Raw genomic sequence first — 13,808 nt, 5'->3', positions numbered from 1 at the left:
ATGTGGTTCTGAATTATGATTTTACTTTGAAGGACGTGATAACTGCTAGAGGCAATTCAAAGCTGAAGTAAACCATTATTTGTTTCAGTTTTGTTGTAAATACACTATTGTTCTTCCTGCATGATCATATTAATTTTTAACCATTGTCAGAAGAAGAATTTTGCCATTGTCTTTCAAAAGTAAAGAGATTTACTTACTTTAAAGCTTTTGAAAGCACGGTCAGGTGGCAGATTTTATGAAGTGTTAACTGTAGTGTCATTATGCAGTTGTCCTGTTGCTTGTATAGAAGTAAATAACACACAAACTAATTGGTTTAGAACTTCCATTGGTGGTAAACAAGGTCATGTTTATTCTCTTACTGTGGCTTGTTGAAATTAAGGAATAACTGAGGCATACATTTGAACAGTTAAACTCTGGGCTGATGCACAAGATGCTGCTCTAGCTGAACCTGACGATGATTCACAAAAGATGTTTCATTTGTTAAGAGCTGATGTTACATGTTGAGTTTGTCAGTAAATCAATGTAAGACTCAAATGATTAATTTCAGGAAAAAAGTTATTCCAGGAGGTAGCAAAATTCTGACTTGTGGGGCTATAACACTGGAATATACACCTGAATGTAAATATTTGGGATTTACTTCGGATGAATTTGTAACTGACGAAGTGGGAATTAAAATCTTGGCCGAGCAGAGAGGGAGAACTTCAGGGTCTGTTGTCAGCAAGTTTATAATATGTAGAGCTCTTGCGTCTTTTACTTACTTACAACTGTATGATGCATCTCCCCCATATTAAATTATTCTCACGGCGTGTGGGGATTGAAAGAATGTAAACTAGCAGACTCGACACAGAGCTGCAGCTACAGATGCACACTGTTTCTTAGTGTGAGCACAATTGCAAGAAAGTCACTTGCTAGATTTGGAGAAAAATGGTTCAAAGACATCTTGTTGAAATCAGACATAAATCTAAATCAAGCACAATTATAGCACTCAACCTTTTTCTGCCTCGTCATGGTGCTGACCTGACCTCTATCCCATTAGTGTTAACTGCACGGGCATTAGCATAATTGTGCATTTGAGAGAGTGTTTTTCGCTGGCCATTAATAATTAGTGTTGGTTGTTACTGCGCTCTCTGACTGAAAGGCTATTGCTAGTCTTGTCATCGTGAGACTAATTTGAGCTTGACTCTTCAATTTGACTCAGTATAGTCATGACTAACTGCAGAAATATTCACAGATGGCACCCATTCAGATTAGCTGCTGTCATCTCAGAGGACTCCTGCACTCACTCGATATCTTTTTGGGAGGTTATTCTGTAGGTTATAAATGGTCTTCTAAAAATTTAGTCTGCTACAGCCACACTGCAGTATTACCTCAACGAGAAGTAGCTGTTATTTAACGACTTTTCCGCCATCTGATTTCTACCCGAAGGTGGCAGAGACAGACGCGGAGGTCCCGTTCTCACCTTCCCAGCACGGAGCAACCACGACAGAATACGACCCGAAGACCTGCGCAGGCTTATAGCCTATCTGGCTACTATTCCCAGGTAGGAAATGAGCTTCCAAACACATCTACAAAGGCTTCCAGTGGAGGATTCCTACTTTATCAATCCGCCCGACTTACAGACCCTGTTCTTGATCCTGGGTTAATTTGAAACAGACTTCCAGCCTCTTATGCAGTCACACTAACACACATCACATCTCTTTCTTTGTGTCGGACGAGCCCACCTTGCTTGGATTTAAAATGCTGACCTGAGGCTGCAAAGAGCCAGGCTGGTTTTGTTTTGGGTTCTCTGTGAAGATTCAACCCCCCTTCCTCCTGCCCCCCCCCACCCCCACCCCCACCCCATTTCCTCCCGACTCTCTAGAAAAAGGCACACTGCTCCTTTAAGTAGGTTACCAATATTTAGCAACTCTCCTCTCTCTCACCCTGCTATTGATCTTGTCCAATCAGAGAGGTCAGCTCTCATTCAACAAATTCTCATGTAGATTGCCACTTCTTCTTCCTTTCCTGTTTCCCTGTTTGCACCATTTTATCGTTTGCACTCACATCTAAAAACTGCTGCAGGAAGCATGTAGCCACAGGATGTCCTTGCAGTGCTCGCTCTGTAGTTCCGTGCAGGCTGACGTTCAAGTCGAGATGCTCCTCTCCTTTCACATTCAACACTTAGCTCTAGGCTGTTCTGTTTGGAGTCAGCTGTGATTAGCTTGGAGGGAAGCTTGCACTCCTCTGCTCTGCTGCGTCTGATCTCCCCTGTGTTGCACTTTCTAGTGCTTTGCAGGTCTAGCGTTTAAAGTCTTTTTCACCGTAGAGTTTTGTCTCGAGGCGAGAGGTGGTCCAGATCAGTTACAGCAAAAATTGAGTCCAGGTTTCGTCAGGGCTCCTTGAGGGCATTCTGGGATGTCCAAGGCAAAATCAAAAATGCTCTTCTGTCTGTTTACATTTCAGTCAGCAGTAGTCAGCATGATGCCATTTTTTGCATGGTGTAGATAGTTTGCAGGTCTGCATTAAAGTGCAAAAACAAGAAGAAAAAGGAACAAAATCTTTTCAGAGTTGGCTAAATGAGGACCTGAAGGGTCACAAAGACTGCTTTGCTGTTCATTCTCTCTGCTTTTATACTTTTATGTGATATTTATTGATATTCAGTTTGGAGTGCGGACTAAGCTGAATAAATCAGTTTCATGTTAAAATGCAAATGCTTTTCCCCCTCTGTCCCACACTAATAACATGCATTAAAACCGTATTCAAAACGGTTATGTTTGAGTTATTTTCTCTGAAAATACTATGTTATAGCAGTGAAAGACTAATTTGCTCAAGAGGTGTACAAAGACTAACAGGTAAAGCTAGAGAGGTGAAAAGATCTGTCAGAGGTGAGCAGCTTGAGGCTCAGAAGGAACCATGTGTCACTAACTCAGAAGGAGGTCAGCTTCTCCTCCTCAGCTTGACTTCTCTTCCTCCTGTCTAAACATTTCTTCTTTCCCTGTTTTCTGTTACATCTGCCTATCTCTCTCTCTCTCTCTCTCTCTCTCTCTCTTCCCTACACTCTGTTCCCTACACCTCTCCCTCCCTCTCTGTCTGTCTGTCTGTCTGTCTGTCTGTCTGTCTGTCTGTCTGTCTCTCTCTCTCTCTCTCCTCTCTCTCCTCTCCTCTCCTCTCTCTCTCTTCCCTACACTCTGTTCCCTACACCTCTCCCTCCCTCCCTCTCTGTCTGTCTGTCTGTCTCTCTCTCTCTCTCTCTCTCTCTCTCTCTCTCTCTCTCTTCCTATACTCTGTTTTTCTCTACCCGTTTGGCAGCCGATCTGTTTTCAGAGAGTGAGGTCAGAGTGAGTTAGAGCAGGAGGGCCTGCGTCTGTTTCTGTCTCCTAGCTAGACACATTCAGATTAAAGCCTTTAACGCTGAGAAACAACCTTTTATGGACTTATACAGCAGCAGGACTCCTGGTAAGCAGCAGTGGAAATTTCAACGCTTGAATGTTTTAACTGTTTTTTTTCCTCCCCAGATGCTCTGGAGATTTGCATGGGATCTTTGGACTTCAAATCTTTTTGGCATCTTTGCAGTTACAACAAACCCTTTTTACAAAATTTACAATGAGTCTTTTTTTGTTTTTTGGCTTCATATTGTCTCTATTTTGCTACATAGGCAGTGATGATAATGTGACTCAATAGCCTGGCATTGCTTGTTTTGGCTCATTCAGGTTTGTTCAGTCTCAAATTGAGCACATCTGATGGAGTTTGTCCTTTTGTCATCACGTTTTTTATACTCTCTCCTGGCTCCAATGTTAGCATAATAAAATTATATACAAGCAATGTATCTTCTCATGCGTTTATTTGCTCTTCATCATAAGATCTGACCTCTTTATTCATGTTTCCTGCAGCGAGGAGGTGGCCAGACATGGCTTCACAGTCATCGTGGACATGCGTGGTTCTAAGTGGGACAGCATCAAGCCTCTGCTGAAGATCCTTCAGGAGTCTTTCCCGTCCTGCATCCACGTCGCCCTCATCATCAAGCCAGACAACTTCTGGCAGAAGCAGAGGACAAACTTCGGCAGCTCAAAGTTTGAGTTTGAGGTGGGTGACGCTCTACATACTTTAGTGACTTCTAATACACAAAACTGAGCATTTTAACATTTTTCAGCTTGGGTTTTGTTGTTGTGGATGTTGTACGTGAACCTTAAAGTGTGTTTCAAGTATAAGATTTGGACATGGAGATATTTGGGGTGCTTATTAAATCAATCTATTTTATATTAACAATTTGTTGCGATCTATTAGAGTTGTCGTTAGTTGAGCATAGCCATCGGTCTTAATTTATCAGCTCTAATTGGACTGCTGCTCGGTGACAGTGGCACTGTTCCGTCCCGTGTGGGCATGTGGTGCTGTTATATTTAGTCCTGACCCAGTTACTATGGAAACAGGATACATATATAGGACATGGCGAAGTATTTTATCCCAACAGTAGTGAGTCGGGTTTGGACAAGCCACTTGTCTTTTCTGATGTCAAACATGTGCTGCGTCTGAGGAGGACACAGAGACAAGCAGGACGTCACTGGTTCGAGTCTGGCGAAAAAAAAAGTTGGAAGTTTTGGAGTCAATCAAGATGTGTTCTCATCTTCCTCGTCAAGCATTGTTTTCACAACTGCTGTTCATCATCCAGCAGTGCAAGAAGATGTTTTCACAGCACACGTCCACACCTCCACCTATGGCTACTCCTGGAAGTGTGTGTTAGATCGCTCGCAGTTAAAAAGAAGCTAAGCCTGCAGTTTTTACAGCGTCTGTAGCAGAAACCCCAAATCTCATCATTTATTTTCTTTCTCTTTCTCTGTTTTGACTTCCTAAGAGTTTATATCCATGTATTTCCATCTTATTAATGATAACATGAATGCTGCTTAAAACGTCTGGAATGTTTTTTTTTTGTCAGCCCACCCCACCTATCTAAACAGTAGGCAACACACAGAGCCACTGACTCACACATTCTTTTCATAATCTGGGTTTATCAGTGGGAAATAGTTCGATCAGAGTGAGTATGGAGACGATGAGGACTGTGATGATAATTCTATTGTGATGGCCTGTCTCCCTCTAATCCTCCCATTGTCTACTCTCAATCTTTTTCTCTTCTTTCCTTCTCCTGCGTTCACCCCTCTTTCACCTCATCTGTCTTTTTGTGGCACTTCTGGCTTCATTTGTCCCACATACATCCTCCCACGCCAGACGGTGATGGTCTCCTTAGAGGGTTTATCCAAGATTGTTGACCCGTCCCAGCTGACAGCTGACTTTGAGGGCAGCTTAGAGTACAACCATGATGACTGGATTGAGGTTTGGATGCTTCCTCTTTTTTTTTTCAGTCTCTTAAAAAATCATACAGAAAGCCACCAGGCTTTGACTTCAGGCTTTTTTTTGGGTTTGATTAAGAAAACAGCTCTGCTCTTTAGAGCAGTAAGTCTTGTCTTATAACAGTACTTGCTGAATAACTGAAATCATATTTTGTAAGACGCAGGCCACTTTTAACTTTCATTTCAGGTGCGGCTGTCATTTGAGACCTTTGCCAGCGATGCAGCACGGGCGCTGGCACGCCTCGAGGAGCTCCAGGACACCTTGTCCCAGCGTGATCTCCCGCGGGACCTTGAGGGGGCTCGGAGGCTCATGGAAGAACACGCAGCACTTAAGAAGAGGGCCACTAAGGCATCTGTGGAGGAGCTGGACGCACAAGGACGAAGGCTGCTACAAAGGCTACAGTCACAAACTGCAGGTGGGGGCAGTAGCAGCGAAAGCGGGTACGGCAACCGCTCTGGTGGAGCTAGCGGAGATCCCAACGACCATCATCACGGGTTCCATACGCATGCGGACGCACACAACCTTGTAGCTAAAGTGACGGGTTTGTTGGATAAGCTGCACGGGACTCGCCAAAATCTGCAGCAGCTGTGGCACATGAGGAAGCTGAAGCTGGACCAGTGTTTCCAGCTGCGTCTGTTCGAACAGGACGCAGAGAAGGTCAGAGTGCTGTTCTGTTCTGTTCCGTTCTGTTCTCCATGCTGTTCACGGGGTGATTGAAACCATGTAGAGATAACGTTAACTGGCTCCTCACTGCCTCTTCATATTCTCGCCCCTTGGTGCTTCTATGTTAATATGTGCCAGTGTGCAGTTTATTTCTTGGTACATGCAGGTATTTCAGGCCACACAGGAGCAAATCTGAGGCGTGAGCATGCATACGTGTGTGCGCCGGTCGTAGCCAAGTATTTGAAAACATTTCATTAATCCAGACATTTAAATCCTCAAATCAACTTTCATCCCATGTAGGCCAGATTAGTCTTGTATTATAAGATTGAGCTGTGAATGCTTTTTGTGTACTCAAATGCTGTTTTATATCTTGATCAAATATCTGAGCTGTGTGTTTGTGTGCGTGGAAAATGAGTGTGTGGTGTTGCGTGTGTGGAGCTGGGAAATGTAGCTTTATGAACTGTGCAGAGCTGGAGGCAAAGGCAGAGGCCTGCTATAGAGAGTGTCAGAGCTGTAATTATGTGCACCTTTTCCCTCCAAACATATGGCGAGAGAAACATAACAAAACACACTGGTGCATAAATGAAGGGTAAAGCGCAGTGGACGCAACGCATATATGCACACACATGCAGACCTTGTTTTTTTGTTCCTATTTGTTACAGAGGAGCCTTGAAGATGATTTGGCCCTAGTAAGCCAGTGAAAGGCTTTTCTTAATTACGAACATCAAACAACAGGCCCTCTCTTATTTTCGCTGTCGTCGGACAGAAAGACGGTTTTTATTTGCAGTGCGCTCTGTGAACCTAACTGCATTTTCTCCCCCTCTTCCATGTGTAGATGTTCGACTGGATCATGCACAACAAGGGGCTTTTCCTCACCAGTTACACAGAGATCGGAGGGAACCACCAGCATGCCGTCGAGCTGCAGACCCAGCACAACCACTTTGCTATGAACTGCATGGTAAGACGCTGTCTCTGTCTCAGTCGTGCACATGCACAGAAACACACTCACACATGGGCGATGCAGTCACAAACTATCATTATTACTGTCATTCACAGTAACAAGCTGAGGCCTCCCACCCCTGTAAAACCACCACACACAAACATACACCTCTTCTTTTCCACAGCCTTTATCCCAAAGCATCCTCTCCCCTGGGCCGTAGGCTGATATTTTCTGTCCTGCCACTTTCTCTCTCGTATTATTCAGCTGTTTTCAACTCTGCTTCAACTCTGCCCCCTCTGTCATGTCTTGTCACAGTGCTGTTCCCATAATTGACCCATATTGCCTCGCTGCCCCTCCCATAGCTGTGTGCTGCCCTCTACTGCTCTGCTCCACAGCCCTCCCTGCCCCACCGCACCTCCCTGTAGTCTGTGGAGCTCGGCTGCTGACTAATAAGTGTAGCTGAAGACCTTGCACTATCGACTGGATTCTTACAGTGCTCAGCTCTGTTAGTTCCTTTGACCCTTCATGGTTTTTCTTCACTAAAACTATACACCCAACCACCCCTGACCCTTCATTCCCGTTTGTGTTTGTGCTCCTCTCATCACAAACCACACACTCCCCCTTTTTTTTTGGTCACATTTTATGTTTCACACAATTCATCAGTGACAGTCACGTTCTGCTGTAATACGACATGATCCCCATCTGACAGATATGACTCAGCGCTTAAACCAAGCACCCAGTTCATATCTATCAAAGATGTACAGGTTGGAGTGAAGCAAGTATTTTTGGATTTAAATTGGCTTCAAAACTATCAAAACTAACTTTTTTTCAGCCCGTTATCTCTTATTTGGACAAAAACAACCCAACTATTACCTAGGAAAATGTGTTAAATCACAGATGTTTCACTTCATTGTCATAAAGTAACTATTGTTAGTGTGGCAAAAGTGTAGCCAAGGGAGAGCAGGGCCCATGACCTAAATCCTCCCACTCACAGTGTCACAAATCACTGGTGTTAGGAACCATGTGCCGCCCAAAGCCAGTTGTGTCAACACTCCTGGTTGAGATAAACCAATAAACCCTGAGACAACAGGAGAAAGACAGATGGAACTTCAGTATAAACACACACATATACTCATAGTATGCACACACACACACACACACACACACACACACACACACACGCACACACAGTCTATTACAGTGACCACCGCCCCCTCCACCCATTCTTCCACAGGATGCAGTGTTTCCTCTTCCTGTTGCCTGCATGGCTGAATGGAAATCCATAGTGTTAGGGTGTGTGTGTGTATGTTTACATGCGTTCATACAGTGATACTGGCTGTGCCCTCTTGTTTTTGTGTGTGTTTCCGTGATATGTGAATCTTTATGGGAGAGGAAAAACAACAAGTGAAACAACACAATTACGTGTGCACATGTTGGCCAGTTTCCACTGATGTCTAAACACTGGCATTACTTGATTTTAAAAAATCGTTGCATCAACGTTGCTTTCTCACTATTGCATTAGCGTCCATTGCTATAGCCATGAAATTTCACATGAACATCATCAGCTTTGAGTCGAGATTTAAACCAAATGTTAATGACAGATTGCAATGGAAATGATAAGATGTCATGCACAATATATATAGAAGCAGTTTGGTTAGTGTCAAAGCAAATGCTGTTTGGGAATGAAGGATATTTCTATTATTTATAATTATGTATTTATTATAGTGTCAATGGGACATTGTTTTATACTGTGCCTTTAATTAGAATTGATAATAGCTAATTGAACTGGTAAATCCACATCCTGTTAACAACATAAAATATATCAAAATGCAACTGACCACCAACTTCTCCCACTGCTGAATTTTAGAAAATCACAACATCTAGTTTTGTGTTGAACTGTCTCAATTCATTTTTCAGCTTTGGCACAGCGAGAAAAAGCCACAGACAGTTTCATGTGTGTAGATCTTTCCCTCTAACATTTCATTAGAAGACAAGAGAGAGTGAAATTCAAAAGCTTGGCTTTGGAAACACAGGAAAAGTTCTTGCCCTTTAAATGTTGATAACCATTTATGAGTGGACTTCTTTAAATGGCCCGGTATGGAGTTTGGACGTGTGTGTATACAGTATATAGACAAATTGTCTATTTCCTTGAATGAATGACAGACACAGAACATAATATATCACACCTGTACAGTAAATACCACAAATAACCCCAAACATACTCTAAGAATAATAACCAAATTTTCACACGGTCATGAACATATGACCCGATCCGTCATCATTCCCGTTCATATCTGCTGTCAGAGTGCAGTTCCAGGAGTTCACTGTGATGCATCCTTCATCTGTCCAGTTCTTGCGACTCAGGAACAAACGGAACACATTCTCTGTCATATACTTCTGTGAGGGCAATTAAAATTGAAAATTAATTAATTATACCATCTTTTACTCATAACTTGATCATCATCAACATATATATGTGTGTGTGTGTGTGTGTGTGTGTGTGGGTATATATATGCGCGTGCGCACAGGTGGACACACACGCGCGCGCACGCACACACACACACACACACACACACACACACACACACACACACACACACACACACAAGCAAATCTATTCCTCACCTCTAACACTTCATAATTTTGTATGAACAGGTCCTGCCCAAATAAACATGATCCGTTGTCAGAGGTGGAAACCTGGTAGACTGGTCTGGTGACGAGTTTCAGAGTGTCTGTAGAGATGAACAACAGTTTAGTTTTACACAACTTCGTTTCACTTTCCTGGGAACGGTAGCATTTCTAAAATGTCCAATCAGGGGTGTGTGCTGTTGTTTGTGATGTTCAGTGACCACTCACTCAGTTCATTCTTTAAGAAAGCTTTTTCTTTTTGTAGGTCCATTACTTCTGCAGTCATGTTCATGTACTTCGTAGATAGATTGTTATCTGTTTTAAAAATGAGGCAAATGTTTCTCAGTTTGGTCTCTGACAGAGGCAAAGCAGAATACACATTCACTTACACAATTCATGTACGCACATATATTGTTTAACCCTTTATCACCCACTGGCTCACCCGCTGACACAAGCACTAAGCGGATTGTTCACAGATTATTAGTGCTGTGACAAGTTACAGGAACATAGAATAAATGCACTAATGTACGTACTGCAAGACACATGGTCCAACATCGTTTTTAAAAAGAAATCCCTATAATACAAATAATTCCAGACAAATTTCCACACAAATTCTCCATATTATCAAAGCAGTCTGGCAGTTATACAGTGTAAGAAATCCTTGCAAACATGTCTGTTGCATTTTTAAGGTTGTCATTTCATAAAAGAAAGCTCAGACTCACAGTAGATGATCAGAGCTAGCAGCACTCCGCACAACAGAATACTCTGCAACACCAAAAACACCGTAGCATACCTGAAGAAAACTAATCAGACGATAACATAGTTATTGTGATTTACCATTACGATATACTGGTGTTTTGTTAGTGTGTGTTTACTGTGTATTTATGATTTGGATTTGAGTGCGTTGAAGGACAGTATTTATATGCATGTCATGCAGTGGAAGGCTATCAGAAAACAGCATCACTCACTCCGCGCAACAAAAGCTTAATAATGACAATGTTTCAGTCCTACTGTGGGCAAGCTTTGCTGTTTTTCTTTAAAAAGAGTATGTGCCTTACCTATTTGAGCTGGTTGGTTCACTTGTCCTCTGTTTGCGGTCATTGGTGGACGTCTGAGAGTGACATATCTGTCGGATAGCGTTTGGATGTGGCGTCGTGCAGTGTTCGGATTAGGCGGTGTTCTCCCAGTCGAAACTCTCTGGTTTTGCAACTCTTGTGTCTTCTGTTCCCCTGAATTAGTGCCCCCTCCTCCCCCTCTGGAATCAACACCAAGTGTATCTCCGTTTTCATAAGTATCGTCATGTTCCAGCCATTGCTCAGCATCCATCGTCATGTATTCATCACCAGCACCGTCTGCTGCCGCCAGCTCCGCCATTGTGAAATGGTGTCTATGTCTGTATGTGACTGTGTGTTATGTGTGCATAAACTACCTTGTTGCTGATACGAATGACTTAGCAGGAAGGACTGTTTTAGTGGGAGGGACTTCATAAGGTCGCCTCTTCCCATCCTCAACTTATTTCACCTTAAGTAACCAGAAATTACATTTTAAGAAGAAACTGGATCACAGGGGACAATTCCTGGAAATGATGCTTGGTAAAAGAAAGCTTGGTTATGTTCTGTAGTGGCTGCAGTCCCTGGTAGATGTTGTTAGAATGATTTCTAGAACATTACATTCTATGTTATACATTACATATATAAAAAGGGGGGGTAATTACAATAGCAAACAATAATAGATGCCATAAAAGAGCTAGATATGTGCACAATAGAGGTCACACAAGCTGCACAAGCGATGGTTTTAGAATCCCAACATGTCAAAAGATTAAAATGGAAACAGACCTGAAGGCACGGGATGATTTGCCTCCAGTTTGTATACAGAAGATATTTTATCGAGATTAGCAATAGTTCCACTGAACACTGGCCAGCTCGGTGTTGTGAAGTTGATCTGCGAGATAAGAGGTCTACGAGTGAACCGTGGCAAATATTCAAAGTTGTAGTTTTGGAATGTTTGGAGGCCTTACATCAAACATAGATTTTACAGTTGTAAAACAAAAAAAGAAGAGTGGAGAATTTGGACACTCCAAGTAAATCCAGTGCTGCAGGTAGTGATTGCTCACTGCCTGGGTCTGTTCATTGTCCCTTTTGCAAAACAGGAAGTACTGTGTGTTAGATGCTGCTGCTGTGGCCAGTTGTTCATCTTGTTCTGTTGTTCTCTCACAATGCAAATACTTCTGTGGCCTTATTTGTTTTCCTGCTCTGTAGATTGATTGATTTCTGCGTTAACAGTGTTGTCCTCCCTTTCCTCCTCCCTCTCTCTTGCCTTCTCTCTCTCTCTCACTCTTCCTCTCTTGCCCCATGCCCTCAGCAGGTTTGAATTACAAATACCACCCCCCCCCCCAACCCCCCCACCCCCCGGTCCCTTTTCGGCCATCAGTTTTGGATTAAGGCTTTACCGCCCAGTGTGTTCAAGTACTCCAGCCTCTGTTATTTAATCTAATTCATAGTGTCCCACAGATGGCTTGAAGGCCTTCAGGCTTATTGGTCGTGACTGGGTGTGTGTTCGCCCTGAGGTCATTTTGTGCATATGTCCTTTCCAAAAAGCCCTCATAGTTTCTTGTGGTATAATACCACTTAAGAGCTGCAGTAGCTTGGAGATCATTTCTTGTTATATTTTATTATGTCTTTGTAAAATGTATAATAGGATTACTAACTCTGCTGTGCACTGCTGTTCTTGTGCGTATCACAGCTTACCTACTGCTGTGTATTCAAGAGCTGTTGGCCTCCCTTGATTTCTCGTGTGAGCCATACTTCTAAACGCACCACTGTCTCTGTTATCCCCGAGTCAACATCAGACTAAATCTAGTACTTTTGATGTCCCAGTGTCAAGATTTTCCTGGATTTTGGACAGTGTGGAATGTCTCTGCTTTGGTTTGCAAGCGAAAGCTCCTGTGAAAGTGAAAGTAATGCTGTTCAAAATAATTTCTAAACCCTAATCTCAGAAAAAGACAACACCAGTGTCTGCAGCTTTGATGAAAACTCCTAATTGGTGTTGCTAGAATCACTCTTCTCAAGACCCTACCTCTGTTTGAAGGCTGTAGCGGGTGTTTAGTTCATCTTTCCTCCCCGTTGTGATTGAAACAAGCGAACTAAGAGCCATTATAGACTCCAGGAGCAGTAATTGAATAGAATAATAACAGGCTGTTAACACAGTTGTTAATTAGCGTTTGTTGATCCATGGCTATCTACACGGAACAGCTTGGAGCCCATATATTTAAAAAAAAAGAACAGAAAGATTAAGAGGCAAATGGGTTTCTTTTCATTATTCACGTGAGGTATGCCTCCCAAGTGAATGAGTTTTAATGTCCGCAAAGTTGTGTGCGTTTATGTGTGAAGGGGAGGGATAGCTGATGACCCAGGGCCATGTATTTTTCATGAACTTTTATTCTGTCTAATGTTACTCACTGTGTGTGCTCCAGTAATTGTGGAACAAACTCTCTTCAATTACTTTTCATTTTTGGTGTGTGTTTTAAACCCGTGCCGCCTCGCTTCTCTGTCTCTCCTAAAACGCAGAATGTGTACGTGAACATCAATCGGATCATGTCGGTGGGGAACCGGCTCCTGGAGTCAGGCCACTACGCCTCCCAGCAGATCCAGCAGATCTCAGGACAGCTGGAGCAGGAGTGGAAGGCCTTCGCTGCAGCACTGGATGAACGCAGCACCCTGCTGGAGATGTCTGCCAGCTTCCACCAGAAAGCAGACCAGGTACAGACACGCCACACTGACAGACACACTGAAAGTCCTGCACAGCTCTGATGATGCGGTCAGACTTCCACTGGAAAGCTGCAGCACCATGTCCATACATGTACATGCGCCATGTGTGACAATAAATGTTCATTCTTTGTTTAATTATATGCACAAAAACACATCCACATATTATCACCTCACACGCTTGCAAACATTTTTGGCTGAACTAAATATACTGTTGGCAGCTCCACTGGAATGCTTCATGACTTCCTGCATATATTAGTATCTGCATATATTTACAAGGTTTGTAGTTCTTACAGCGCATGTACACTTAAAACACATTAGATCTATTACAGAATGTTAGCCTGACAAGATTTTCTACTGATTTGTGCTTCCCTGAATGGTTTAGTATCCAAAATGTTTTATAGTTGTATATACTTTTCAAGAAATTTAGATTTACAAAGGAAGAGAAGTAGGGGAAAAAAATGTTTTTGCTCCACTTTAATTTATGAGCA

The 13,808-nt window shown here is 42.8% G+C and overlaps 1 protein-coding gene across 5 annotated transcripts in view; it reads left to right on the top strand.

Annotated features, from left to right (window-relative positions):
• triob (trio Rho guanine nucleotide exchange factor b) overlaps positions 1 to 13,808 on the top strand; it is a 106,820-nt gene that overhangs the window by 43,213 nt on the left and 49,799 nt on the right. For all 5 annotated transcript variants that reach the window (XR_011602326.1, XM_070965699.1, XM_070965698.1 and 2 more), the window contains exons 4-9: positions 1,426 to 1,540; positions 3,870 to 4,062; positions 5,200 to 5,304; positions 5,509 to 5,979; positions 6,821 to 6,943; positions 13,120 to 13,311. Coding sequence is in view for 4 of the 5 variants with exons in the window: in XM_070965699.1 (XP_070821800.1) it covers positions 1,426 to 1,540; positions 3,870 to 4,062; positions 5,200 to 5,304; positions 5,509 to 5,979; positions 6,821 to 6,943; positions 13,120 to 13,311 (1,199 nt within the window). In the remaining variant the exon portion in view is untranslated. The remainder of the gene's footprint in view (positions 1 to 1,425; positions 1,541 to 3,869; positions 4,063 to 5,199; positions 5,305 to 5,508; positions 5,980 to 6,820; positions 6,944 to 13,119; positions 13,312 to 13,808) is intronic.

The sequence above is a fragment of the Chaetodon trifascialis genome, chromosome 7 (genome assembly GCF_039877785.1).
Source record: "Chaetodon trifascialis isolate fChaTrf1 chromosome 7, fChaTrf1.hap1, whole genome shotgun sequence".
In the NCBI taxonomy this organism is placed as follows: Eukaryota; Metazoa; Chordata; class Actinopteri; order Chaetodontiformes; family Chaetodontidae; genus Chaetodon; species Chaetodon trifascialis.
This window is presented reverse-complemented; position numbering and strand designations above follow the sequence as displayed.